Source organism: Neolamprologus brichardi, chromosome 7 (genome assembly GCF_056152115.1).
Source record: "Neolamprologus brichardi isolate AB-2024 chromosome 7, ASM5615211v1, whole genome shotgun sequence".
Taxonomy (NCBI): domain Eukaryota; kingdom Metazoa; phylum Chordata; class Actinopteri; order Cichliformes; family Cichlidae; genus Neolamprologus; species Neolamprologus brichardi.
In genome coordinates this window covers 41,126,697-41,154,664 of record NC_142110.1, presented here as the reverse complement: position 1 = coordinate 41,154,664, position 27,968 = coordinate 41,126,697, and the positions used below count along the sequence as shown (strand labels likewise).

At 41.4% G+C, this 27,968-nt stretch overlaps 1 protein-coding gene across 1 annotated transcript; it reads left to right on the top strand.

Annotated features, from left to right (window-relative positions):
• Positions 1-349: 349 nt before the first annotated feature.
• Positions 350-27,518, top strand: lrp13b (low-density lipoprotein receptor related-protein 13 b). Its single transcript, XM_087843593.1, has 50 exons — positions 350-412; positions 989-1,111; positions 1,319-1,564; positions 2,003-2,116; positions 2,225-2,344; positions 2,602-2,727; positions 3,148-3,351; positions 3,475-3,643; positions 3,837-4,005; positions 5,318-5,540; positions 5,751-5,870; positions 6,033-6,251; positions 6,424-6,732; positions 6,985-7,209; positions 7,317-7,445; positions 7,533-7,781; positions 7,933-8,163; positions 8,268-8,516; positions 8,606-9,094; positions 9,265-9,480; positions 9,623-9,805; positions 10,071-10,193; positions 10,286-10,441; positions 10,662-11,135; positions 11,316-11,531; positions 11,648-11,827; positions 11,962-12,225; positions 12,391-12,606; positions 12,731-12,910; positions 13,068-13,190; positions 13,475-13,639; positions 13,757-13,972; positions 14,052-14,281; positions 14,385-14,514; positions 14,865-15,058; positions 15,176-15,362; positions 17,802-18,014; positions 18,174-18,357; positions 18,457-18,658; positions 18,846-19,010; positions 19,099-19,308; positions 19,431-19,646; positions 19,856-19,990; positions 20,307-20,508; positions 20,708-20,833; positions 21,767-21,874; positions 25,311-25,547; positions 26,311-26,623; positions 26,810-26,903; positions 26,989-27,518. Exons 1-50 carry the CDS (start codon positions 355-357, stop codon positions 27,034-27,036), a joined length of 9,678 nt encoding a protein of 3,225 aa, XP_087699719.1. The 5' UTR covers positions 350-354; the 3' UTR covers positions 27,037-27,518.
• The last annotated feature ends 450 nt before the right edge of the window (positions 27,519-27,968 follow it).

Sequence of the window (27,968 nt, the reverse complement as noted above, 5' to 3'; positions counted from 1 at the left end):
CTGTCTTTCCGTGCGTAAAACCACAAAACCTTTCGCAATGGGCAATAATTCATCAGCCTGACTTGGTGGTAGAACTTCATCACCAGCTAATAAAAAAAAGAAAGCTCTCCAAATGCAACTTTAAATTAACTTAATTCAAGGGTGCGGTTGCTATTATTAAAAATAATGTAAGTATGTTTTATTTGGCACTTTTTAAGAAAACGTCGAGTTTAAGTTTAAACATAGCGGAATAAATCAAATTTTATTTCGCGTTTTTAACTTGATCGGAAGTGACTCTGTCACCGCCGCAGCTACCGGATAAAAGCGTTTCCTCTCAGCTGCTGCTGTTTATCCCGATGAGCCGCGCAGGTCGACATGGATTGGCGCCTGTTGGTTTGTTTGATTTTGCTGCCGCATTTGAGAGTTTTGAGAGGTATTTTTTTCTTTGACTATCCAAGGGTAGACATTTTCAGTTTCACAAAAATAGGCAAACCTGTTTCTACGGGGTGGATTTTAGGGTTCGCTATATGTCAGGGTTTTGCTTGTGTGCGGCAGATGGATGTTCAGGGTTACGAGCTATATTTCAAATAATCTGTGCTTCATGGAGTTTGCCTAATCAGAATGATTGTAACGACGAGACAAGTTAGTATGAAACTAGCAACATTAGAGAGTTTCAGGACGTTTAAAATAAGCGAAAGTCCCCGTTCATTGGATCCTATTTAGCACTGAAGCACTTATTGAGATCAAATCATGCAAAATAGAGAATCATGAGCTGATATGTACTTCATTTGATATTCATTTAACTGTATGAAAGTCGTCTTTCTCATTAGAAATTTTAAATAGAATATTAAACATCTACTTCTGACTGCTTTGCATCTTTTCCCACTCACATGTCATATGATTGTACAACTTTTTATTAATACAATTACAACCAGTGAGGAAAACTAAGTTATTGTTTTAATTTGTCTGACCACATTTATTTCTTGTTCATACTCTTCACATTTTGTAGGACAAATCTCGGAGTGCAGTCATGACCAGTGGCAGTGTGACGATGGAGGGTGTATCCCTGCTGTGTGGAGATGTGATGGAGATGGAGATTGTCTGGATGGTTCAGATGAAGTGGACTGCACTGGTGGGCATAATTTTACACATTACAGTATCATCTATTTTTGTTTTCCTGTAGTTTGAGACTCTTTAAGTGATGTTGAACAAAACAGCTTTTAAATGAAGCACAAAAGGCAAAGGACTCTTTTTTTTCTCCCCTGAGCTTCAAGTATAGGTTGTTGGTTCAGGGGTAAATAAATGCAACCTTTTAATATTTTTGTTTTCTTTCCTTCAGGACTCCGAGGCTCTGATTGTCCGCCAGGTCAGTTTCCTTGTGTGGACTCTGTTGGCTGTGTTAAAGCGTCGGCCCGCTGCGATGGACAAAAACAGTGTCCCACTGGCTCCGATGAGGAGAACTGTCCAGTCACAGAGGGCTGCCTGGACTCTGACTGGACATGTCAAAATCACATCTGCATCCCTAAAGAGCTCAGGTGCAATGGAATAGATGACTGCATTGACAACTCTGATGAAAAGGACTGTGGTGAGAAAAATGCTCTAACAAGAAACTAAATGTCATTCTGTGTATTTGTGACACTTTCTAAACAAAACTACCAAAAGTCACATTTTCCAATACAGATCCAGCTATACTGTAACAATTTTTTAAATATTTTGGATTTTCATCATCCACTAAGACATATTTATAGACTCATTTGTTCTGCAAAATATATATATATATATTAATTAAAGTTAAATGGGGACATAATCATGTTAAATGTACCGAAATACAAATCAAGACTATCAGCAGAGGTAAATCCAGATGACCAGAGGTAAAATGGCAGATTTTTGGATGGAATCAAAAACGTTTGAGTTCAAGTGTGAATACACCTTTTCATGCACTGATGCATCATGCAACTAAAAATGAACATTTAAATCTTTATCCTGATTCTTAAAGAGGTTAATGTATTTTTTTTTCTCCCAGATTTGTGCAGTGAGGGCAGCATACGGTGTCCTGAGGGGACATGTCTATCTGCTGACGAGCAGTGTGATGGCACGTTTCACTGTTCTGATGAAAGCGATGAGCCCATAACCTGCGGTACGCTTGATGCAACTGATTATCACAAAAAACACTAATATACAATGTTTTTTTTGTCTATTAAGTCATCTTCTGTGACGCTGATGCTTAAAATTCCGCCTCCTGCAGGGCGTGTCTGCCTTATGGACAATGGTGGATGTAGCCATGTGTGCACTGACGAACCCAGGGGAGTTCTGTGTTCTTGTCCTGCTGGATATAAGCTGTCTCCTAATGGAACAGACTGTGAAGGTGTGTGGGACAAGATAATTACAGTTTACCTTCAATACTAGGTTTTATAGCAGAAACCAAAATAATGCTAAATGAAAGAAAGAAGAAAGGTTTTGAAGTACGAGGTATCCGTGTCCTTCTAAAGGAGCAGATGATTCCTTCATCCCTGATCCTGTTTTCATGCAACTCCAGGAGTAATTGATATCTGCGACTTTGTAATTTTCCAGATACATTTTTTAAATGCATGCTGGGACATGTTTACTCTTCATTTCTTACAGATTTGGATGAATGTGCTCCACCTTTCGACCCCTGTGCTCATCACTGCAGTAACACCATCGGTTCTTACTATTGCTACTGCAGAAAGGGCTTCAAACTAAATGAAAACTCAACATGTGTGGCTTCAGGTAAAGTGAAAGTGTTTTTCCTGTTTATAAAATTGACGCTACATTCTGTCAATATAATGTTCCACCAATTTGTTTGGTACCCACTTGAGTCAAGGACTTTGCTAGGACAAAGCTAATGGGTGTAAGGCCTTTGTTATGCTGTCAGAATCCATTCTGGATTTGGTTTCGTCCTCTCAAACGATCAACACCAACATCAAAGTGCACTTATGATGTCTGATTAATGATATGCTAATAGGTGACTTTGATGTAGGTAAGGTGGTGACAAAAGCTATAAACTCTGTTTGATCAAGAATAAAGAGCACTTAGGTAATCAAAGACTTTTCCTGTGGATGCAAATTTATCAAGTGAGGCCTTGATGATTAAATGAAATGCATGAATTATTGGATAAGCGTCACTAACAGTATGAATCTGCATTTACAGCTAATCCTGTCCGATTGCTGCTGGTTGGGGGGACAGCTTTAGGATTATTGAATGTGAAATCTCAACAGTTTGAAATCATTCAGAGTTCAACATTTGACTCTGTGGCCTTGGCATTTGATGTTGCGCGGGGGTGGTACTACTGGGCTGACAGCCGTGGCAACATTTACAAAAGTGATGGACAGCAAAGCTGGACAGCCTATACTGGTTGGTTTACTCTTTAATTCAAGAACGTATCCTCACATTAAATTGTTTCTTGCATAGTTTTTTTTTTTGTAGTTATATTCTACCTGCCAACCATTAATTTATTTGTTTATTGTTTTTAAACAGGAGAGCCTGGTATCAAAGGTTTAGCTTGTGACTGGCTCAGTGGGAATCTGTTCTGGACCAATGAGAAGACAGAGTCCATCTACCTGCAGAGTTCTGATGGAAAAAGTTACACTGCTCTGCTCAGCAAAAACATCAGGCCCTCAGAGCTGGTCGTTATGCCTGTAGAAAGGTCTGTATGACTTATCTGCTACATGTGACTGAATTTTAAAGTGATCAAATTTGATATTTCATTCGGGCATAATGGGGGATAAAGGTCAACATTTTAGGGTATGTCAAATACAGGAGATGCAGTTACTATTTTACAGGTTGATGAAAATCGATGATGTGCTGCTTATTCATATTCGCTGCTTTCTGCCTCCCAGCTTGATGTTCTGGATCAATACGGGTCCAGGTGACAGAGGAACAATAGAAAAGTCTTGGATGGATGCCTCAGAAAGAAGCTCTCTGGCAGTCATCACTGCTCAGTCTGCCCACAGCCTCACTGCTGATGTAGCTGCCAGACGGCTGTACTGGATCAGTGACTTTAAGAGGGTGAGATTTGGATCAACAGTTCATCACTCACGGGGCCTGTTGCATAGAAACCATTTTTATTTGCTGCTTTATAGTTCGGTCACTCCTGGGCATGTATTGATTTTATTTATTATAAATAAATGCAAATGCCACCCCTGTGGGATACACTTGAAATCAAAAAGCATTTACTTTACGCCCTTTAAAGTTAATAATAATCAAAAAAAGTTTGTCTGTGTGCCCTACTTTTTTTTCTTCTTTTTTTTTCACCACATGCCACTGTTCTTTTTACCCCAACAAAGTCTTTTTATCCGGAAGCTCTCAGATACGTTTTTGTCTGTATTGCACATGTGAGATGGTAGGAGAATTTGAAAAGCGTTAACTTGGATTTTGTGAAGTAGTTCATAGTTTTTACAGGATTCAAAAGCAAGTGCAGCCCATCATTCAGTAGCTTTTAAACCTTGTCAGCAATACATTTGTTTGATTTTTAGTCTCACATCATTGTGAAAGAATTCTGGCTCACTCTTCTTTACAGCATTGCTTTAATTCATTAAGGTTGAACCCTAACCCTAACCCAGCTCTCTTAAGGCCCCAGCACAGAATTTCAATCTAGTTGAGGTCTAGACTTTGACTGGACTGTTGCAGCAATTTTTGTCTTTTTCAGCCGCCCTGTTGTAGATTTGCTGCTGTGTTTGGGATCATAGTCCTGTTACTTGGCCCATGCCTTAGCCATCCGACAAGTGGCCTCGCGTTTGACTGTAGAATATTTTGATATCCAAAGGTTTTATAGTTGACTCAACCACTGCAAGTCCCGTGGCTGCAAAACAAACCCAAACCACCCCTCCACCGCTATGTTTGACAGTTGCTATGTGGTGTTTGTGGTGGTCCTAACCATAATGTTCAGCCATTGTAGCCAAATTTCTCCACTGTGGTCTCATCTGTCTGAAGGACATTGTTCCAGAGGTCTTGTGATTTGATTTGCATCTTTGCAAATCTGTCATGCTGAAATGACACAATGTTCTTTTTAGAAAGAAATGGCTTTCTGTTTAAAACTTTGCAAGCCATAAGAATACATTTAATTTTCCACAAGTCACTACAGAGTTGTGAGGAACAAATGCTCACGTGATTGTATTTCACTCGGCAGATGTTTTACCTCTCCATCACAGATATGTCATATTCTCACATGTTTCCTTTCTATACATCACAACAATCTCTTCTATGTAACCTGACGAGGGTGAGGGAGTCCTCATAGTTTGAGCTCTTTGCTGTTCTTAATAAAATAAAGTTGGCTAAAATACTCACTCGGTCATGATGACTTTTTTGTCTCCCCGTTCAGTCCATAGAGACTGTGAAGGTGGATGGGAGTGGCCGTTACTCCTACACAGGACTGTTCAGCAGGAGAGCACCGCAGAGCCTTGCTGTGTTTGAAAGTTCGTTTTATTGGGTTGATAACAAAGGACTCTGGCAGGCTCCGCAGACTCAACTGAGCCAGAGAAAATTTATATGGGAACCCACACTGCCAGTATTAGCTGTTTACCATGAGCTACAACAGCCTCAAGGTAAATCTTATGGTATTCTCAAACATGGTCGTTGATCAGTTTTCCTATCTGAAGATCTGTTTTAAAATTTATATGCAATTTAAGCTGTTTTAAATTGGATATAAAACAAGGTTGAAGTTGTTAAATGTATTTAAAAGTTGTTAATGGAGCTTTCTTGGTCTTCATAGTGGATTGTGTTGCACCTAATAGTCCTCTCATTGTCTTCATCAGGTTATTCTGCATGTGCAAAAACGCCCTGTCACCTCTGCCAGCTAACTAAAAGCAACCCTCTTGGATTCACCTGCTCTTGTCCAAACCTCAAATTGCTGTTGCTGGATGGGACATGTGAAAGTAGGTTTCCTAAAACTTTCTTTTCACCTTTGTTAGTGTAAAAAAAGACATCACTTTTAATTCTGGTCCAAACTTATTAAATCAGTTGTGGTTAAATAAAAATGCATTTATACTTTACAAGAAAACACAAAAAATGATCTGTAATATTATTCACTGTCACAGATCCACGGTTTCTCTATGCTACAAATACGGAAATCATCTTGTTGGAGTTGGAAGAAAAAGGGTTCATTGAAAGCCAGCTTTTCACCACCAATGAGGGGATCCTCTCTTTTGAGATTGACTGGGACAGAGACTGGCTTTACTGGGCAAACAAAACTGGCCACCTTCAACGCATCAGTGTAACAGCGGTCACCGCTGAGCTGGTTCCAACACCTTTGCCAGGTTAGCACGGATTTGTTCACATATGTTGCTTATTATTGATGTGCAGTGACAAAAATCTTATTAAGAGTGGTGGTTCAATAGATTTAAAAAAAAAAATGTTAAGACTTAATTAGTTTCTACCTTAAATGGCTGTCAACATACCTTCTTTCATGCTATTTCTTTTTCTTTTTAGTTTGTCTGATAAATGTGGACCAGAGGAGCGGAAGCCTTTATTGGGTGTCATGTCATCGAAACGCCATCGGAACAATCGCAGCTGACAGCTACTACCCAAAGCAGCTTTACTACACGACAAAGGAGATTAAAAACTTGTATCTGGACTGGCTGCGGGGTACCATCATCTGGCTAGAAGAAGATCGAATTCTTAGCATGAGCATGTTGGGAGGTGTTGCTAAAGAGCTGCTGCACATAGCTGGAGGAGTGAGTGGGGGCATCGCTTTTGACCTCAGGGCTAATAGCCTGCTGTGGAACTCAAAAATAGCAGGTTAGTTTTAGCGTTGGATTGGTGTGTGGAAGCTTGTTATGATCCCTGGGGATAATAAATACATTTTTGGGGGGTTAGTTATATCAAAATTTCAGCTTACGAAAATAACTTAAAATTTCCAAACCACACTCATTCAGATTTGTTTTGCATACTTGCAAATCTCAAGATTTGCAAACCACATAAAAAAAAAAAATGATGAACTTCACCTCACAGACTTTAATGTTGCCTTTAATTAAGACTTTTTTACGACAGGCTTAACAACATTAAGTTTGCTGCGAGAGAGAAGCCACCAAGCTGGAAGAAGATGGAAGATTTCGGGCTCAGTTGTAGCTGCCCTCGAGCCTTTTCTCTTGTCAGTTTCAGACAACGTAATGACTCTGTGGGATCAGCGTGATGGGAGCCCCATTCAAGATGCAGCTGTGACGGGTCATGTGATCAGAGTAATCACTGCTCTCATAGACATTCAGACAGTTCAGAGTAAGATCATCTGTCACAGCAGAAACAGATTTATATAGCACTTTGACGTTTTTCTGGTATGCATGACCATCTCATTAATTTCATTGCATTGTCTTTACATTCTCAAGCCTGCAGGAAACCATCGTTTTTGTGCAGACACTCATCAGTCTGCCTCTCGGAAGCTCAGCTGTGTGATGGGAAAAAGGACTGCCCGGAAGGAGATGACGAGTTTTGTCCTGGGGCTTGTCTGTCTATAGGTAAATGCCCAAGCTGACATTCTTGTTATAACTGGCGATGCAGCTCAAAAACATATTGAGACTTACTGATAGGTTTTTCTATCTCAGAGGAGTTCAAATGCCAGGACCGGAGCAGTTGCATTTCCAGACGTCTTGTGTGTGATGGTCGGTCTGATTGTACCGATGGCTCGGATGAGGCTGATTGTCCAACTGCAGCTCCTCGTACAAGTCGGTCAAATGTGATGAAATGTCGCATAGGCTCAAAGCCATGTGAAGATGGCAAAGACTGTGTTTTATATAGTCACGTGTGTGATGGAGAGGACGACTGTGCGGATGGATCAGATGAACTGGGCTGCGGTGAGTTTCCTAAAACAAAATCAACCGTTTTTTGATTACCGATGTGATGTTTTGGTGTACGTTTAGTTTTTGGCTTTGTAATGCATTTTATTATTTCGTTAGTATTCTTGTCACTGTGTTTAACGTATGCCTCCTTATTTGTCTTTTAAAGATGCCCTGCAACAGAACATGACTACCACAAGAACTAATATGGACCAATCAAACAAAACTCCAGGTTCTACCACTCATTCTCCTCGAACTCTCCTGACCTGCACCAGTCCCTCTGTCCTCTGTCCTTCTTCTGCTTACCTCTGCATATCTCCAGACCAGTTCTGCAATGGACATAGTGACTGCCCTGATGGCTTTGATGAGAAGAACTGCGTAAAAAGTTGCCCCTCAAAAAGTAAGCACCAAATCATTATTTCATTTTCTCAGTTTGAAAATATTTAGCATTTTATGTCTTCAAAAGTTTGACACTGTATGTCCTGTTCAATAATTTTATTCCAGATGACTTTCTCTGCAAAGATCATCGCAGCTGCGTATCTAAAAGCCTGGTTTGTGACGGTGAATTTCATTGCTACGACGGCTCTGATGAGGTCAACTGTTCGAGTGCAGCCACAGCTGCTCCTGGGAGAAACATTCTGAAATGCCGTTTGGGGTTCACAGTCTGCAAAGATGGGAATCAGTGTGTCCTCAATATCAGCGTCTGTGATGGGGAGAAAGACTGTCAAGATGGATCAGATGAAGAACGATGCAGTCAGTATTTATGCCAAGTTTCTTTTCAAGTTTTATATATTGACGTTAAAATAATTTTAAATTTCCGCTTCTTGGTGTCATTTTTCTAGATGTTGCACAGAGAGATTCTACAATGCAAATAGAGAGACGGCCCTCAAATGATTCTCCTGTACTCCTCACACCGTCCATTAAACCTCACTACAGGCTGCCTTGCAGCAGTCCTTTAATTCTGTGTCCAGATTCCTCTTTGTGCATTAAACCAGCACAGATATGTGATGGAAGAAAAGACTGCCATGATGGATCTGATGAGAACTGTGTGAAAGGGTGTCCTTTTGAGGACTTTCTCTGCAAGGACCAAAGGAGCTGTGTCTCCAAGAGTCTGGTCTGTGATGGACGCCGTCATTGCCGGGATGGATCAGATGAACTGAACTGTCTGAGTGTGACCGCTCCTGCAGCTCAAAATGTGCTGCAGTGCCACAGGAACGCAAAGATGTGTAGTGATGGCACAGAGTGTGTTTTACTCAGCCACGTATGTGATGGAGAGAAAGACTGCATGGATGGATCTGATGAAGAAGGATGTCTAGGAATTTGCAAAAAAGGTTGTTTCACTTTATATGTAATCTTTTTGTGTCTGAAAATAGCTTTTTGACCCTAACAGAGTGAACTTAATGTTATTGAAAATGATAACATCTGTTTTACTTTAAAACTTGTACATGTGAGGGTGCAAATGCAAGAGACTTCATACTCGATTGTCTTCTTTCCATCTCAGGTGAGTTCCAGTGTGCCCATGGGAAAATGTGCATCCCTGAGGCTCAGGTGTGTGATGGGAGGTTCCAGTGTCAGGACCATTCAGATGAAGCTGACTGCCAGAAACCAATCAAGAGCTGTGAGCATCGTTGTGCTGACGGGAAGCGCTGCATCCCAAAGAAGTTCCTGTGTGATGGCGAAAAAGACTGTGTGGATGGCTCCGATGAAGTGGGCTGCAGTAAGTACTGAGAAGCTGCAATAGTAAATGAATCTAACAAAGCAAATTTACTATAAAACATTTTAGATTTTTCTATCGTCTTAACTTTTGTTAATAGATTAATAGACACTACATGCTAAAGCTAACAGTTTGTTCTTTCCAGATCAGGTTGCTGCTCCATCATCAAAGTCTCCCGTCTTCACTTTTGCATCACCTTGCGTTGCTCCTTCAGTTCTCTGCCCTGGATCATCACTGTGTATCTCTCAAAATCAGCTCTGTGATGGACAGAGAGACTGCCCCGATGGTTTTGACGAAAACGGCTGTGCTGTCCATTGTGTAAACCCAAGTAAGTGGTTAAATTACCATAAAGAAAGGTAGCATCATTCATGCAGCCACATCCAATCTTGGGTGTGCACTTGCTGTCTGAAAGATTAAAAAAAAAAAAGGTGAAGTTCTTTATTTTGAATGATGTTTGTATTTTCATCAAGCATCATAGGCGCTCTGATATCTTGTAGAAGCAGCTTACATTAAATCCTTCAAGCGTTGTCTCCAGTGTTATATAGCCACCTCTGTGCTTCTCAAACCTGCACCTTTTTGTTCCTGCACATCAGATGACTTCTTGTGCAGCAACCAGAAAAAATGTGTCCCTGGAATGCAAGTGTGCGACGGCCGAGCCCAGTGTCCCGATGGCTCTGACGAGAAGCTCTGTCAATCACCAAATCCTACTGCCACCTGTAAGACGCGGTTAATCAAAGAAAATGTGTGACTTGATTGTTTGCTTGCCCAAACAGTCTGCCCTTTAACGCATAATGTTCTCTCTGTCAAGCCTCCATGAGTGGCTTCGGCACCAGACAAACTCCTCTCAGATGCCGCATTGGTTTCAAACGATGTAAAAATGGCCATGAGTGCGTTATGTACAGCCATGTGTGTGATGGGGAGAAGGATTGCAGTGATGGCTCAGATGAAGAGGGATGTGTGGCTGGTAATTTCTAAGTGTATCATTTTCATATTATTTGTATCATTTCTTGTATTCATCTGTTGAATTATTTTAAAGACTGATTGTAGTGAGCTGGTAATAGATGGAACACTATAAAGTACTTCCATGTGCCCTTTAGTTAAAGCAACTATATTAATTTATAATTCAGAAATGGTATCTTGAAGTCTACAGCACTGCTGATTCATTTCATTTAATATTTTTGTAGATGGTGCAAGTATGGCTACTGACACAGGAACACTCGGCTCAACTGTATCTCCTTCCGTCAATCTTCGCACAGAGCAGCCTTGCATCAGTCCTTCAATTCTGTGTCCAGATTCCACTTTGTGCATAGAACCAGCACAGATATGTGATGGAAAACAAGACTGTCCCGATGGCTCCGATGAGAAGTGCATGAAGAAGTGTCCTGATGACAGAGACTTTCTCTGCAAGGACCGAAGGGGCTGTGTCTCCCTGAGTCTGGTCTGTGATGGACTCTCTCATTGTCAAGATGGATCAGATGAACTGAACTGTCCTAGTGCGGCCGCTCCTGCCGCTAAAGATAATGTGCTGCAGTGCCACAGGAACGCAAAGATGTGTAATGATGGCACAGAGTGTGTTTTACTCAGCCATGTATGCGATGGAGAAAAAGACTGCATGGATGGATCTGATGAAGAAGGATGTCAAAATACCTGCAAAAGAGGTTTGGTTGTTTTTGGTTTATTTCTTTATTTTTCCAATTTAAACTTCATTTAGTTCATCTTTTAAATGTCTGAGCTTTGTTTTTTGATGATATGAGCTTAATGTTACCTTGTTTAAACTTGTACATTTGAGGGTGCAAATGCAAATGGCTTCGTCCTTGATTGTCTTCTTTCTACCTCAGGTGAGTTCCAGTGTGCCCATGGGAAAATGTGCATCCCTGAGGCTCAGGTGTGTGATGGGAGGTTCCAGTGTCAGGACCATTCAGATGAAGCTGACTGCCAGAAACCAATCAAGAGCTGTGAGCATCGTTGTGCTGATGGGAAGCGCTGCATCCCAAAGAAGTTCCTGTGTGATGGAGAAAAAGACTGTGTGGATGGCTCAGATGAAGTGGGCTGCAGTAAGTACTGAGAAGCTGCACGAAGGAAACCAGAAGATTCAAATGAACCAAATCTAGTATTTATAAGTTTCACGTTGCTGCTGCATGCTAAACCTAACACAGGTTGCTCTTTCCAGATCAGGCTGCTGCTCCATCATCAGAGTCTCCTGTCTTCACTGCATCACCTTGCGTTGCTCCTTCAGTTCTCTGCCCTGGATCATCACTGTGCATCTCTCAAAATCAGCTCTGTGATGGACAAAGAGACTGCCCTGATGGATCTGATGAAAATGACTGTGCTGTCCATTGTGTAAACCCAAGTAAGTGCTTGAATGTGCCATGAAGAAAAGGCTTAGTCTACACATTTAGCCAAGAAATAAAGACATGAGTTTTGAAACAGTTATTTTTTTTGATCTGTAAGGTAGATTGTTATGCTTGTTTTTTCCCTCCATAGCTGACTTTCTCTGCAAAGATCATATGGGCTGTGTCTCCAAGAGTCTGGTCTGTGATGGACGCCGTCATTGCCAGGATGGATCAGATGAGCTGAACTGTCAGAGTGTGACTGCTCCTGCAGCTAAAGATGTGCTGCAGTGCCATAGGAATGCAAAGATGTGTAATGATGGCACAGAGTGTGTTTTACTCAGCCACATATGTGATGGAGAAAAAGACTGCATGGATGGATCTGATGAAGAAGGATGTCCAGGAATTTGCAAAAAAGGTTTGGTTTTTCCCCCCACTTTAAATGTCATTTATTTAACTGTTTATTGTTTAAACTTTTATTTTATTGCTTAAAAGAAATTGTATTTAAAGTCACATCAACACGTGTACTTTCAAGTGGAGTTGTGAGATCAGCTGATTGTCATTACTTTCTTTTCTACCCCAGGTGAGTTTCAGTGTGCCCATGGGAAAATGTGCATCCCTGAGGCTCAAGTGTGTGATGGGAGGTTCCAGTGTCAGGACCATTCAGATGAAGCTGACTGCCAGAAACCAATCAAGAGCTGTGAGCATCGTTGTGCTGACGGGAAGCGCTGCATCCCAAAGATGTTCCTGTGTGATGGAGAAAAAGACTGTGTGGATGGCTCAGATGAAGTGGGCTGCAGTAAGTACTGAAAACTAAAACTGGAATAGCGAAGCAGAGTAACTGAGTGTTTCAATAAGGTTTATTTGATGTTGCCCCAGGTTACAAAATGAAACACCAGTTTAATAGTTTCCTTTCTTTCCAGACTACAACACCTCAACAACCAAGGCTCCTGCTTTTCCTTTTGCTTCACCGTGCACTCCTCCTTCAGTTCTCTGCCCTCGATCATCACTGTGCATTGCTAAACATCAGCTGTGTGATGGACAAAGAGACTGCCCTGATGGATTTGACGAAAACGGCTGTGCTGTCCAGTGTGAAAACTCAAGTAAGAGTAGAAGTTACTATGGAGAAAGCTACCAGTAGTTTACACATCCAACCAGACTAACGTGGCAGGAACTCACTCTAGGAGAGTTTTTTAAACAGTGAAGTGCTTTGTTTTGAGCTTTGAAATCCTAAATAACCTTTTTGTTCCTGCATATCAGATGACTTCTTGTGCAGTGACCACAAACAGTGCATCCCTGAAATGCAAGTGTGCGACGGCCAAGCCCAGTGTCCCGACGGCTCTGACGAGAAGCACTGTCAGTCACCAAATCCCACTGCCACCTGTAAGTCGAGACAGAAAGCAGACCAGCACAAACAATTGGGAAATTACAGGAATATTATTGATCCTTCCCCCTCCACTTGTAGTTCTAGCAAAACAAAAACCCCAACTCACAGCTGATGTACTTTCTACACCCAATAGCAACCATAGTTTGAAACATCATACTAACTAAAACATACACTGCTAAACCAACAACTGAAAACAAAACAAAATCTCCTAATTTGCTGTTACTTTGCTCACCTTTCAATCTAAGCTAGTTTCTTTTGATTTATTTTTCTCTTTGCCAAGCCTCTGACGAGCTCGGCACCAGATCGACTCCTCTGAAGTGCCGCAATGGTTTTAAGCTGTGCAACGACGGCCTGGAGTGCGTGATGTACAGCCACTTATGTGATGGCGAAAAGGACTGCAAGGATGGGTCAGATGAAGAGGGATGTGCTATTCAGTGTAAAGCAGGTGCCTTATATATTTTTTTTTTTCCCTTTTGAGTTGGAAAAATACTGATCTAGGTTTTAATGTGGGCAGGAAACATGTCTGATTATCTTGAAGGAAAATGGTCTTTCTCTTTCCCAGGTGAGTTCCAGTGTTCTCGTGGGAAAAAATGCCTCCCACAAGAGCGAGTGTGTGACGGGCAAAATGACTGTCAGGACCGATCTGATGAAACTGACTGCTCAGTTATGATTGAGGGCTGCCATCAGCGCTGTGATAATAATACTCGCTGCATACCAAAGAGCTTCCTGTGTGATGGAGAGAGAGATTGTGCTGATGGGTCAGATGAGGAAAACTGTGGTGGGTGCCTTTCAGAAATTTCAGAAAAACAAAGCATGCAAACGTGAAATTACATCCACGTTTATTTTCCTCTTTCCAGGTTTGGTGTCCTGTGCGGATCATCAGTATCGATGCGCTAGCGGTCAGTGCGTGTCTGAGGCACTGAGATGTGACGGATATGCCGACTGCAGTGACGGCTCTGATGAACTGCACTGCTCGAGGCCCCCACGCTGCCTCACACAACTCCAATGCCCACACACTCATGAGTGTTTGCAGAAAGAGTGGCTCTGCGATGGCGAGGACGACTGCCAGGATGGTTCAGACGAGAAGGTGGGGAATGAAAGTCGAGTACATCTTGATTTGTCGAGCTAAGAAGAAAGGGAATGCTTAGAAAAACAGAGCAAAGCGTGTAATCATTATCATTTCTGTCCAGAACTGCAATGCTCCTCCAGCAAAGTGCTTAAAGTTCCAGTGGCAGTGTGGAGACAGCAGTCAGTGCGTTCCTCTTTCATGGAGGTGTGACGGGAGAAAGGACTGTTACAATGGCATCGACGAGGAAAAATGTAAGCATGTTCACTGCTGATGTCATAGTTCATTGGACGGATTCACACACATTTGATTAGTTAGAAGGGGAACTCATCATTTTCAAAGTGACTGTAATTTGAACCCCTAATTTGTGCATTTTTATTTTTAATGAGTAAGAGTATGCCTGTGGTGCTTCAAATGACCCACATTTTTGCCCATTAAAATGAGAGAATTTCTATCTTAAAAACCTCTTTTCTGTTTCTGGATGTTTTTAAACCAGAGGAAATCCTTGATTTTATTCACTGTTGGGAAGCTGTGTAGTTAGAAAACAAATTACACACATTCACCATTAATTTTAATTTTATTTTTCATCTATTAATCTTCACAGGTAGCCAGAAAATATGCCCTTCTCATCTTTACCAGTGTGGCAGTGGAGAGTGTGTGGACACTAACCTGGTGTGTAATGGCGTCACTAACTGTGCTGATGGGTCAGATGAGGGTGTGAATTGTGTGCTGCGCAGCTGCTCCAGTCCATCGGCTCCCTTATGCGAACACAGCTGTGTCAGCACACCGTATGGTCCGGTCAGTGCAGAACAGATGTGTATTTGGTTATCTGGCAATTTCCCATAAATGATAACTATATTTATCACATCTCTGCTGAACTTATCCTGGAAATGTCATCTTCCCGTATTTTTCCAGAAGTGCTACTGTGCTGCGGGTTTCAGACTGATGTCCAGAGCCACACACTGTGTGGACATCGATGAGTGTACAACAGCACCTCATGCCGTATGCAACCACATTTGTCGGAACACCCGTGGATCCTACAGCTGTCATTGCCACCCTGGCTTCTACCTGGAGCCTGATAACAAAAGCTGCAAGACGAAAGGTGCAGTTGGTCTGGACGCATTCTGTCTCTAAGTGACTCTTTCTCCATCATTTTGTCACTATTCCCACATCAGGAACATCACTGTCACTTTTTTTTTCCCCACTAAAATCAGTTATATTTTTCATAACATGGACTCATCTGTGCAACAGGCACTAACAGTCAAAACCTATTGTGTCAAAACATACAAAGTCAGTCACTTCAAGTATTGTTCATACACAAAAGGAGATGTACACGATTTATTTGAAATGTGACAGTATGATTGCTGAATGTCAGAAAAGCAAAATTAAACTATCTTCATCAGAGAACACAGGGGGGGAAAAAAACATACAGACTGAGGCCATGAAACAAACTACTGTATATCACATCAAAGTCCCACTGCACTGAGCTACTTCTAACTTGCAAACGGCAGCAACTCTGTATTTATGCATTGTAGACAGGATCAAGACAAGCTACGTTCAAACTGGGCATCAGATTGTGGAAGAAAAGTGATTTTAAGTACCAGGCAGGCTAGTCTGTGTATTAAGAAAATGCCATGACAATATCTAGGGTATACAGAGAAGGGTCACAAAAGAGAAACTATCCAGTGACAAGCAGCTCTCTGGGTGAAAATGCCTTGTTGATGTCAGAGAACAATGGCCAGACTACTTTAAACTAATAACTCAAATAACTGCTTGGTGCAACCAAGCTATGCAGAAGAGCATCTCTGAGCACACATGTCGAACCTTGAAGCAGATGGACTACAGTAGCAGAAGACCACACTAGGTGCCACTCCTGTCAGCTTAAATATAGGAAGCTACAATTTAAGCTACAGTTCACACAGGCTCACCAAAACTGGACAATAGAAGATTGGGGAAAAACACTGTTCACAAAAACCCTCCATGGTCACCAGATTTCAATCCTATAGAGCAGTGGTTCTCAAACTTTAGTAGTATAGGCCTATTTAACACCACATACAGTTTACAGAGACTATTTTATTTCTTATATGAATGTTATTTATTTGAACTGTCATAAACAGGATGTGACATAATGATAAAAATAACACCTGTACTGCATTAAAACATTCACAGCAGGTGGGATATCCAATCTTTAAGTGATGACCTGATGAACCCTGCTCTCGGGTCCAAACTACTGAGTTTATTAAGGATGTTGTGTTTTTAACATGTTTTAATGCTTAGATTCTTGTTCTATTTAATCTGAACAAGCCCCTGAAAAAAGTCAGTGATCACTGTCGGCCTCTCTTGGTTTTTATTACCACTATTCATTTTAAAGCTCCGTTTTTAAAACCTTACGATGTAACTACAGCCCAGCCCATGCAGCAGTATGTTAATGACTAACCTTATATCTCAGTTGTTCTCCTGACTGAAGTTTGGTCCGTTTACAGCATCCTGCCATGCGGTTGCATTTGTCCCTAACCATCGCGAACCCTCACGTTAACCTTTATGGAGTGGAAAATGTTGGCGTTCATCCTCCAGCTTCGCTGTGTTTATATTATGCTAACCATAGCTGTGTAGCTAGCCACCACACAACACATCATTATATACCAGCTAGCCCAACTTCAGTAACCCTACAAACCATCCAAGGGAAATGCACCACTCTCAAGGCGCTGCTGCTGCCACATAATAGAAGTGGATCGCATTCTCATGTCTACCAGGTGCTTCGGCATCCACACAATAGTTCCCGACTCACCGACGGCATCTCCCGCGCCCCCACAAATTCTCCCAGGGGTATTTGACTCATCAATGGTGGCTGGGATCGCGGCACTGCGGAAAAAGGCCTGTGTTTTTTACCATCAGAGTGATAGAGCCTTGCTGCCTTTGCAGTTTTAAGGCCCAGGGAAACAAGCCCTTCAGCGCTCTGTAGCGGCTGTGATGATAAGGAAAGGCTGCTCTTCATAGAGGACTCACGCTCTGGGAGACGTTTTCTGATTGACTTCGGCTCCCAGAAGAGCCTCTGGTACTCTCGTGTCATCTTTGCATACCTCTACAATGGTATATAATTTAATCTTAAACAAATTGCAGATTTCTCACATACCACCAGAGAGAGCCCAAGTACCACTGGTGGTACACGTACCACAGTTTGAGAAAGACTGCTATAGAGCACCTTTGGGAAGTGATGTAGGAGAAGGTTTGCATCATGGATGTGCAGCCAGCAAATCTGCAGTAACTACGTGATGCTAGCATCTCAACACGGACCAGGAATGTTTCAGCACCTTGTTGAGTCTATGCAAGGAAGAATTGAGCTTCAAACTATAAGCTTCCATAGTTTTTAGATGAGAAAGTAATCAACACATTATTAAAATGTTTTTAGTAGTGACTTATGTTTAGAAATGGTAGCAGTGTGTACAGACTTAGACAATCTTTGGCCTTTAGTTTTTGTGTGCGTGGTTGTATCACTTCTACAGAAGACACACAAAAGTAACTTTGTCATGTTTCCTCCTAGATGAGCCCTTGCTTCTGGCATCAGTGCAGTCAGACTTGTTCCTGCTGGGAGTCCATAGCGGCACGCTGCGTCTCCTCACCTCTACCAGTCGACCCGCCTTCTCACTGGATTATCACTGGGTTCAACAAAGGATTTACTGGCTGAGCACTGACTACCAGAGCATCCGCTGGGTCGACATGAGAAACCCAGACAAAAGAGGAAACCTGGTCAAAGGTAAAATTTCGTAATCTGGGCCTGTGTGTGAATTTAAAAATTGGAAATGTAGTGAATCTACTTAATTTAGGACCTCACTGGACCTCACTTAAAAATATAGATAGATAGATTGAGATGGTGAATCATCAGAATCTGAGATGCTGTTATTAAATCTCACAGGTGTGAAGTCTGATTTCATCGCAGTGGACTGGGTGGGTAAGAATTTATACTGGGTGGATGGCCTGGTTGGCCAAATTCTGGCGGTGAAACTCAGCAACACCACAGTGAGGTCTCAGGACTGCACTGTGGTCCTGGGAGAAGACTTGGAGCAGCCAAGCTCCTTGGTTCTGCTGCCACATAAAGGGTGAGTTTCTCTGCTTTGTGCATTTATTTTGTTTTTTGTAATGCGAAAGCACTCCAGCTTTGACATCACAGCCATGTATTGTATAATTAATGTCCTTAGGCTGATGCTGTGGTCTGAGATCGGCAGCACACCTCAGATTAAGCAGTCTGGGATGGATGGTTCAGAGAGAAAGGTGGTTGTGAGCCACAGTTTGAGTTGGCCAGTCAGTTTGGCCTATGACCTCCTAGATAACAAAGTGTACTGGGCAGATGAGAAACTGCGCTGCATTGGCTCAGCCTCTCTGGATGGAGGCAACATCAAGGTATTTGAACGTCAAACCTCAAAACTAGCAGAACCCAGAGACATAAGAAACGGAAAACATATGATGTGGTGTCTGAGATGCCTTTAATAGGCCATGTTACTAATAATCTGTCTTAAAGTGTATGATTATGGCTAGTCTCCCAGCAGTTATCTAATATCACAACACAGTAATGGCTTTCTTTTACTAGATCCTTCAGTTGGCTGAAACTCCAAACCCTTTCTCAGTGGTGGTCTTCAATGATCGTGTTTTCTGGTCTGACACAAAGAGAAGAGTCATACGCTCAGCTGACAAGAACACTGGGAAAGACCAAAAGGTTGTTCTGAAGAGACTGGGACAGCCATTTGGGCTAAAGGTGAACTCCGACAGTAAAATGAAGTCACATTTGATCAAAGACTGTCACCACTTATGAGTCTTAATGTCAAATCTTCTTCTCTCCCTAGCTGATGCATGCCCTTTCGCAGCCAGCTGTGCCCAGTCCTTGTGACCATCTGCGCTGCTCCCATATTTGCCTTCTGGCCCCCCCGGTGACAGGCAGATCTGCAGTATGTCGATGCCCGAAGGGTCTGCTGCTTTCCAAGGACAACATCACCTGCTCTCGGCCCAGGGATTCATCTTTCATCCTGCTCCTGTCTCAAAACACAATTTACCAGGTAACATGTTTTGTAGTGATGTTAAGGCCTTCCATCCTGCAAAACCCTTCTAGACAACACATTTAAGAAATTGGGTCTTCTGCTTTGTTCCATTTTAAATCGCACCTCCCTGCTACTGGCAGATTTACTTGCGCTCCTTGCGAAGGGATGGTATAACCCTGAAAAAAATGCCAAACAGCCGAGTCTTGGCCCTCCCGGATATAAACGAAGCCATGGGGCTAGATGTCTCCACCCAGGAGTTGTATGTGGCTTATGCGGGATCTGTGGATGTTCTGAAAATGGGAAGCTACAGGTCAAGACAAGGACTCACACCTGCTGGACAAGTCCTAAAGCTGAAGGTATGCTTAGGGCGAAAGTCTTGTATTTAATGGGAAAACAGTAGGATGTTAAACCCTGAAGATGTAACCATCTGACATTTAATTTAAAGTTAATAATCTAACTCTAGATAATGGCTTTAGTTGGTGATTAAATCAGCCTCAGCTCTCCAATAAGTGTCACTTTCTGGCGAAACTTTAAGTCTGGAAGCTATCCCTCTCTGTCCTATAAGGATGATTCGGTCACGGCTCTGGCAATTGACTGGGTGACCTTTAACCTCTACTGGAGCAGCAGCTCGAGGCCCAACATCCATGTGACATCCCGTAATGGTGGCTACACCACGTCTCTCCTGCAGGGATCACTGACGGTGAAGGCAGCACTTATCATATTTCTGCTCAGATGTGAGCGCTTACATCTGACGTTTTCATGGGTCTTTTCAATCTGCTGTGATATTTGCCATTGAATTGCACTAAAAATAAATTGGCAATAAGATAAATAGATAGATAGATAGATAAAAAAATGTACTTTTAGCTACATCTTTAGTATTGTATTACCAGTCCTAAAAATAATAATCCACATAGGAAAAGACACTGCTAACACACACCTTGCTTTATGCTCCCTTCCTTGCCAACCCAATGACCTTCTCATGTTAAACGCTTAATGTTTAACAATTGTCTTTTCAGCTTGCCACATCCATCGCGTTACATCCTTCCTCAGGTCGACTTTGCTACACAGCAGCGGTCATGGCAGGTGGGAAGAGCCTGATGCAGGTGGTCTGTGCCTGGATGGATGGCCGGAACAAAGCAGTGCTGTGGGGAAAGTCTGGAATCCCCAACTCCTTGGTGTTCGTTAATAATGGGACCAGAATCTACTGGGCCGACACTGGTGAACAGTTAAACGCACAATAAAACAAACCTCCCACACACACATGATGACCGGGACAAATTTGTATTCAATTCCTCTGAGCAGTAACTCAACACATGATCCCAATAAAGAAGTGAAAAAAATGTATAGTAATGACATATATGAGATGAGAGTATTTTTGATAATCCTGCTTCTGTGTTTGCCTCATTTCTTTCTTCAGATGGAGGAGTGATCAGCTCCATTGGAGTGGATGGTTTGGGATATAAACAGTTTAAGGCAGGACCTGATCTGATTATGTCCTTGACATATACTGAGAACATCCTGTTCTGGGTCACACAGGGAAAGGGTAAGATACTTTTTGCTTTGATGTGCATTCAAACACCTTGTTTAGTTGACATGACATCATATTCAGTGATACTAGCAAATGGCTGAAGTGCTAAGACATTTATTTGTACAAAGGCTAGTGTAGAGATTATTTTTTTGGGGGGGTGGGGGGCCTGGGCAGGTTTGAGCGAGTGGGGGTGGGGTGGGTTGAGGGGTTTGTTTGTTTTTTCTTATTTGAATTTGTATATTAACCTCCTAGGACCTGGCATCCAGATATGTGGACATCACATTTTGGGTTATTTACACCAAAATACAAAATGCTGCTCTACAAGGGCCTGATACACACTTACGAGGACATTACACTGCTACTGTTCTATTGAAATTCAAAATGAATGTCCTCATATGTGGATCTCATTTTTGTCAGAAACAAAAAACAGGTTAAAAAAATTAAAAAATCTGGTAATTTGTTGTTGGTTTTTTTTATATTCATCAGGTCTCAATCAGCCCAAATAGCAAAGAGAAATTAAAAATACATGCCACAAAAGAGTTCAGATCTTAGGAGGTTAATGTTTTGTTGTTGAAATGTATTTTATTTCAATTTGAAATGTTAAGATATTTGCATTTATATAAAGGTTTGAAAATGTTTTGGATGTTTTACTTGCAATTGATGTGACAAATTTGATTACTTTGGGATTAAGTCAATGGGGTTTTCCTACTATTTCACTCTAATCACTTCATAGCCTTCTATCACCTTTGCTTCATCTTTCTTTTTCCCATTAAGGCAGCAGTTGGCATAACAAACTAATTTAAATGTACTTTTTCTCTGCAGTCTCCACCATTCAAACACATCAAGAAATTAGTCCCCCTCCCCCCAGAAAAGATTTGCTGATTTCTGTACTATATTTTTTTGGTTGTTTTGGGGTTTTTTTTTAATTGTACTTTTCAACTTGTGTAGATGTGACCAAACTGTGGTTCAGTGATGGCCTCCAGCCTAAACAGTTGTGGTTTGAGACAAAGACCAGCGTGGTGGAAATCAGAGCTCACAGCAATGACACCCAGTCAGGTAGGTGGAAAAATAAGTTAACAGAAAGCGGTTGACAAAATATGGGACATGAATATTTTTACAGTTCTGTCAACAGAAATTATCCCCCAGCTGTATGATGGTATGCATGAAAGCAGGTTCTAAGCTTCTGCCAAAAAAAAAGTATCAGTATGCCCAATTAGAGGTTTAGTACATCCTTCTCTTTACAAACCATATACTATGGTACACTGTGGGAAAAGTGGGTAGATTGCAGAATAAGTAGGTAGAACAGTTAGGACTACTGAGCGGAAGCTATGTAATGCCACTATGAGAGAAGGTGAGGTATGATGGGCATGAGAAGAATCTGATTTAAGCACTGTTACAGGAAACCGAGAAAAAATGTTACAATAGCTGACGCAATTTCCAAAGTCAAAACTGGTTGCGATATGATGCCAAAAAATTACATTTTTGGTTTCAGTCAGTCTCATAGAAAGCGAGAGGTATTGATCACATTATTTCATTGAAAGCAATCAATGCACATGTGCTGTAGTGTGTGTAATGTGTTGAAAACTAAAGCCATGTGCATTTAGTTTCTTTATGATTAATAAGAATTCAAATGGAACAGATTGGCAAAGAGTGCGATAGTCAGGGAGATGAAGAAAATGGGCAGGAGTGCTTGGAGGCTGGGTGTACAGCAAAGGAAAAGGCTCATCTTCAGTTTTATTTGAGGCTCGATAATCTTGCCTGACAAACAAAGAAGTGAACTGGTACGCTTTCCAAGGAGGGAGATGCACAGAGCTGTCATAACTACAGAGGGATAAAATTGAGCTTTACAATGAAGATATGGGAAAGAGTTGTTGAAGCGAAGTTAAAAAGAGACTACACAATTGGTGAACTGAGCAACAGTGTGGCTTCATAATCTTAAAGAGCTCTATAGATGCTTTGAGACTGATGGAGAATTACAGAAGGACCTGCACAGTCTTCATGGATCTAGAGAAAACACGTGATGGAGTGCTGAGGAAAAAAAACTGCAGTACTGCATGAGAAAATTGGATCTAGCAGAAGTGTAAGAGTGGTGCAGGGCATTTGAGAGAGCAGTGAGACTGAGGTGAGGTTTGTGGTGGAATGACAGATGGGTTCAAAGTGGGGGTGGGATTCAGGGCTCTGAATGGAGATGAGCAGGGCAATGATGTTCATGGGTGTGATTTGTAACGAGCAGGATGGAAAATAAGAAGTTTGATTTGAGTGGTTTGGAGATGTGCAGAAAAGGTGTGGTGGATAGACTCGCAAAGGATCCTGACCATGGAGCTCCCACACAGGAGGAAATCAATCAGAATCAGAATACTTTATTAATCTTTAAAGAAATTATGGGTTACAACAGGCTGCATGCTGGTTGACGCATGCACACTAACAGAGGAACCCTTCCAACCATACCTACATTGCACAAACATCACATTGGGAAGACAGGTCGGAGAGGTAGGCTGATAAGAAAAACAATGAAAATGCACTACATGAGCGGAGAAGGGGGGAGCAGTTTGAGAACAGGGGAAAAAAAACACTTCAGCACAGAAAAGCACAAATCTAGTGCGAACAGACTGCATCTGATTTTACAGTTGTTTTTGAGGTCCATCACTGATCGCCAGATCTATCAATTTCCTTTTGAAGAGCCGTGAGCTTGTCTTCCAAGATCTTATCCATATTACGTTCAATGAGTACAGCCTAAGTACTCACAGCCATCCCCATCGCTTCAGTCATAGCAGCTAGCCTTGTGGGGTTTTGAACAGCTGCAACTGCTTTTTTTTGTTTTGTTTTGGTTTTTTTTGTTTTAATATCTTTGATAAGCCAGGGTCAAACCAGCTCTGATCAGCAAGAAGCTTGTTACCATGGTTTAGAATAGGGTAGAGGTCTTCGATGTCTTCAATCGAGTCCCGCCAGGCATGCAACGCGCCAATTCCACCACCCATTCATCGTATATCCGGCAGAGAATATCCCTCCAGGACAGTCGGCTTTTCCAAACCCAGGCTTCTCATCAAGAAGACTGTCAATTGCATTTAGGGACCAGTTGATCAAGTGCATAATTCTTCTTTAGGTTTTAGTGAACAGGACTGAGAGATTCTTCTGGGGGTTAGAGTTAGATGAGTAGACAGAAGACATGAAGCCAAGAAAGGAAAGATAAAGGAGGGAGAAAGATGCGGCCTTCTCTGTCAAGAGCCAAGAGAGAAGAAATGAGCAAGACTACTAAGGAGGTTCACAGATGTAGTGAAGAACGACATGTAGATGGTTCATGTGTCGGACTTCACTTCACCTATACAAATTAGTATTACCAGAGACTTTTTGTTTTGTTGTTTTTAAAGAGATTATTTTGGACTCGTGTACTCCCAGTGCCAGTCCCAAGAGGACAAAGAGGACGCTTGCATCAGGATTACTATTTTGGATAATTAGATAATGATATGTAATCAAAATTAATTTCAGACTAATAAACAAGCAACCAGTAGATTTTAGGGTGTGTATTATCTCAAGCATAGTTAGTGAAACAGCTTTGTGCCAAATCCAAGTAGACAAATCATAAAAACTATGTTAATCACGCTACATGTTTTCAAACCATCATTAAGGTATTTACTCAACTGCTGAGACGCCGCCATCAGGAAGCATTTATATCTATTCTTTGGCAGTTAGACAATTCGTTTTTCACAACTTTAACTTACTGTTGCCTTAGTTGTTGTTTTTTTTTTTTTTTAAAGAACAAGGCAAAACCAGCTACTTGCAAAACAGGAATTGTAATAACTGCAAACTTTTTTTGGCCTTCATTATTTTTCTTGTTCCTCTCCATTTCAAAATGGTGGAATCTGGCAAAGTGTGTCACAGTACAGTGTAGGCAGAATGAATAGTCTCACTTAGGCAGAGTTGGAGCCGAATTGATAGCAGGATGATGTGATACCTGCGGGGAGGGGGGGAGGTTTGTCTGGCTGTGTGCTGCAGTGGGAAAGGGTAATGATACTTGGGGCTGTGGTATGCATTGTACACTTATTCTCTTCACCTATAACCCTTTTTCATAATATGCACATGTAATACATATATCATACATAAACTGGAGGTTTTGAGTTTTCTTTAGCACATAATACAGACAATGGAACTCTAATTACTAACAGAAATAATGTACTTTATAAAAGTCTGTATAAATGATAAATAGTACTTTTCTGTGCCATCAATGTCAAAAACGTGGCTACAAGATGAGTAACATGTAGTGATGTCTAATGAATAATCAAGGTTATATAAAGTTATTTGTGTTGGGTACTTTACAGGATTTTTTTTGTGTTAGGCAAATTCCCGAAAAGCCAGTAGTTCTGGAATCTAAGGAAGATGCTATTTTATATGTAAATGTGGTGTTACCATGACTCCTGAGATATTTTTTAAAGAAAAGTGCTTCAGATAAATTTGAGCCTGCATGCTGTAAATACTGCTTACTCATTTCCTCCAGGAAGCAACAGCTGCTCCAAAAACAATGGAGGGTGTGTCCATCTGTGCCTGGCCTATCCCGGAGGTAGGATGTGTAAATGTGGGCGTGGCTTTTACACCTTAAATGTCACTTCTTGTGCCCCAATTACCTCCTGTGCCCCTGGAGAAGAATCCTGCTTTGACCGCAGCCAGTGTATCAGCAGGAGCAAGTTCTGTGATGGGCAGGTTGACTGCCTGGACCAGTCGGATGAACAGGACTGTGAGTTTTCGACCAGAATAAAGAAGCAATATTAAGTGAACTTAGTTTGTCATGCCCTGAATACAAATATTAATTCCACGTTAAACTGCCTTGGTTCGGAAAGTAATGGGGGCTATGGTAAGATGGTATGACAGTCTCATTTGAATTAACCTGAGAAAAAAGTGTAACACTATCCTCCAGATATTTAACAGAACTCCAGAATAAATTAGGTCTACACAATTTGCCAAGTTACCTTTTACAAATGGTCACATGCTTTTCTCACGCCTGGCAATTCTCAATTTGGTTGAGACGAAGTATTGCCTGAGTACATCTTGAAGGAGGCAACATGCATGACAGTCAGTCGCTCAAAATGTTCCAGTCTATCTACTGTGTTCCTGCAGGAGAACATTTACAAAGGCTTTGTACTATTTAGTAGACAGCTTAAAGGCTCACTAATGTCCAACCTGAGCCACATTGACACGAGTCACATTTAGCTCCAACAGGTTAAAATCAAAAGCTAATATAATGTGTCTTAAAGGATCAGCACAGCACTGGAAAAACTCATCTTAAGTTTTGAGGGAAAGATTGAAGCCACTATCACATGTCTATAGTCAATGAGAATAAATCGCCAGCAGCCTGTTGGCTCCAGTTAGTGTTAATGTTTGAAATGAGGAAACTGCTAGTCTAGATCTGTCCAAATGCAAAAAAAGAACAATGAAGCTACACATGCAACTATGTTTACCAAGCAGCTCATTTCAGTCACTAACGGTGACTTTCTCTTTAGGTCGGACTTCAAACACTGCTTCATTTGGAACTGAAGACACTGATGGCCACCCTCTAGATTCGTCGTCATCATCTACATCCAACACCGACAAGAACTCTGTCTCATTTCAAGACTCTGCCTCCTGTGATCTGCGACGCTGCAGTAGTCATGGGAACTGCATTGTGGAGGGTAAATTCACTCGCTGCCAGTGTCTGTCTGGTTACAAAGGAGAGTTCTGTCAAGAGGAAGAAAGGCAAAGCCATGTCGGGGTGATCCTGGGTGTCTTCTGCCTCATTGCAGTGCTGATAGTCGCCGGATTCATTTTCACTAAAAGGTACTAATTGCAGTAGAGAGGGAGAAACCAACTACTTGCTTACCCAGATTGTCTTAGTCTTGAAAGAAGAAACTGAACTGAAAAGTCGGCTCCTGCAGTGATTAGTGTTTGAAAAACATTTTTGGATTCGTAACTTGGTGAGTAACGTCCAGTAGAAAATTAAAATGTGGCTTCCGATTTCAACAGGAGAGGATGGGAGCTCATCAGAAGCAGATCCACAGACAAGGAAAATCTCATGGCCAACATGGGTCTATCGAGTGATGTAGAGTCTGACTCTGAGGTAAGCTGTTATTCCTGTGAGAACTGTTGCATTTGAATTAAAAGCCAAAATACATGATTTATTAATTGTTTGTCTCCTCCTTCAGGAGGTGGACTCCCCAGCTGACGTAAACCCTCTGGCACAGCTCGATTAGACTACTCTACTCTGCACTAGCTGTTGTGCTAGCTTTATAGCAACCTGGAAATTCTCAGGCCTCATGTGTAATTTGGGAGGATGCATTTCAGTGGCCATGAAAATGCTGAAAAAAAGTGCAATTTTATAGAATGAAAGTTCTCACTATTAGCGGCTGCTCTCAAATATATAAAAAAAATTCCACAGGCTATTTGATGGCTGGGAGTAGTTTGGTAAATTTGCTGTGTCATATAAGTGAGTCAGGAGAGACGAGCTGATCTGAATCAATAAGAGTTGAAATACAATAATAAAAATAAAGACGTTAAATTACTTGAACCAGATTTTCTTTATTTGTAATGTGCTCAGTTAGTGTCTCGATCTCTGACATTTCTCTCTTTAGCCATTTGTGTACACAGTATGTTTTACATCTTACACTCCTGGGAGAGTTCTCACAATGGGGCGTATCTACTTAAGATTACATTCTGTTCCTGCCAACACTGAATGTCTGCCATACTTTTTTTTTTTTTTTTTTTTTTTTCTTTTTCAAGGTGAGTTCTTATCCATTCATCAGTTATTCTGATACCAGTTTTAAACAAAAGCTTACTTGTTTCACTTTTGTTCCTGGTTTCCACTCTGTTTCTCCCTGGAACATTTGTTGCTGTTTGTTTTTGTGTCAATCTGATTAAAAGCTGTTTTATCCTGAAACTATGAGCATGCATGGTTTTTAATTTGACAGTATTGCTTGTTGCCTTAATACTGTAAGTTGGGGAGAGAGAATTTTCAATAAAATATAACTTGTTGGTAATTACTATCTCAATATCCTTGGTATTGAAAAATGGACACAGCTGGAAGTATGAAAAACTGAAATGTGAGAAACTGTTCAGAGGCTTTGTAATCAAATGACCTAATTCAAATGAGGTGTGGTGTTTGGCAAGTGTCATGCATTACCTTCAC

Bases quoted from the DNA above. Each gene is read 5' to 3' on its own strand.
- lrp13b (XM_087843593.1), top strand. From the start codon at position 355: ATGGATTGGCGCCTGTTGGTTTGTTTGATTTTGCTGCCGCATTTGAGA. The intron at 413-988 runs GTATTTTTTTCT...CACATTTTGTAG, and splicing joins GCATTTGAGAGTTTTGAGAG to GACAAATCTCGGAGTGCAGT. The intron at 19,647-19,855 runs GTATGCTTAGGG...CTGTCCTATAAG, and splicing joins GACAAGTCCTAAAGCTGAAG to GATGATTCGGTCACGGCTCT.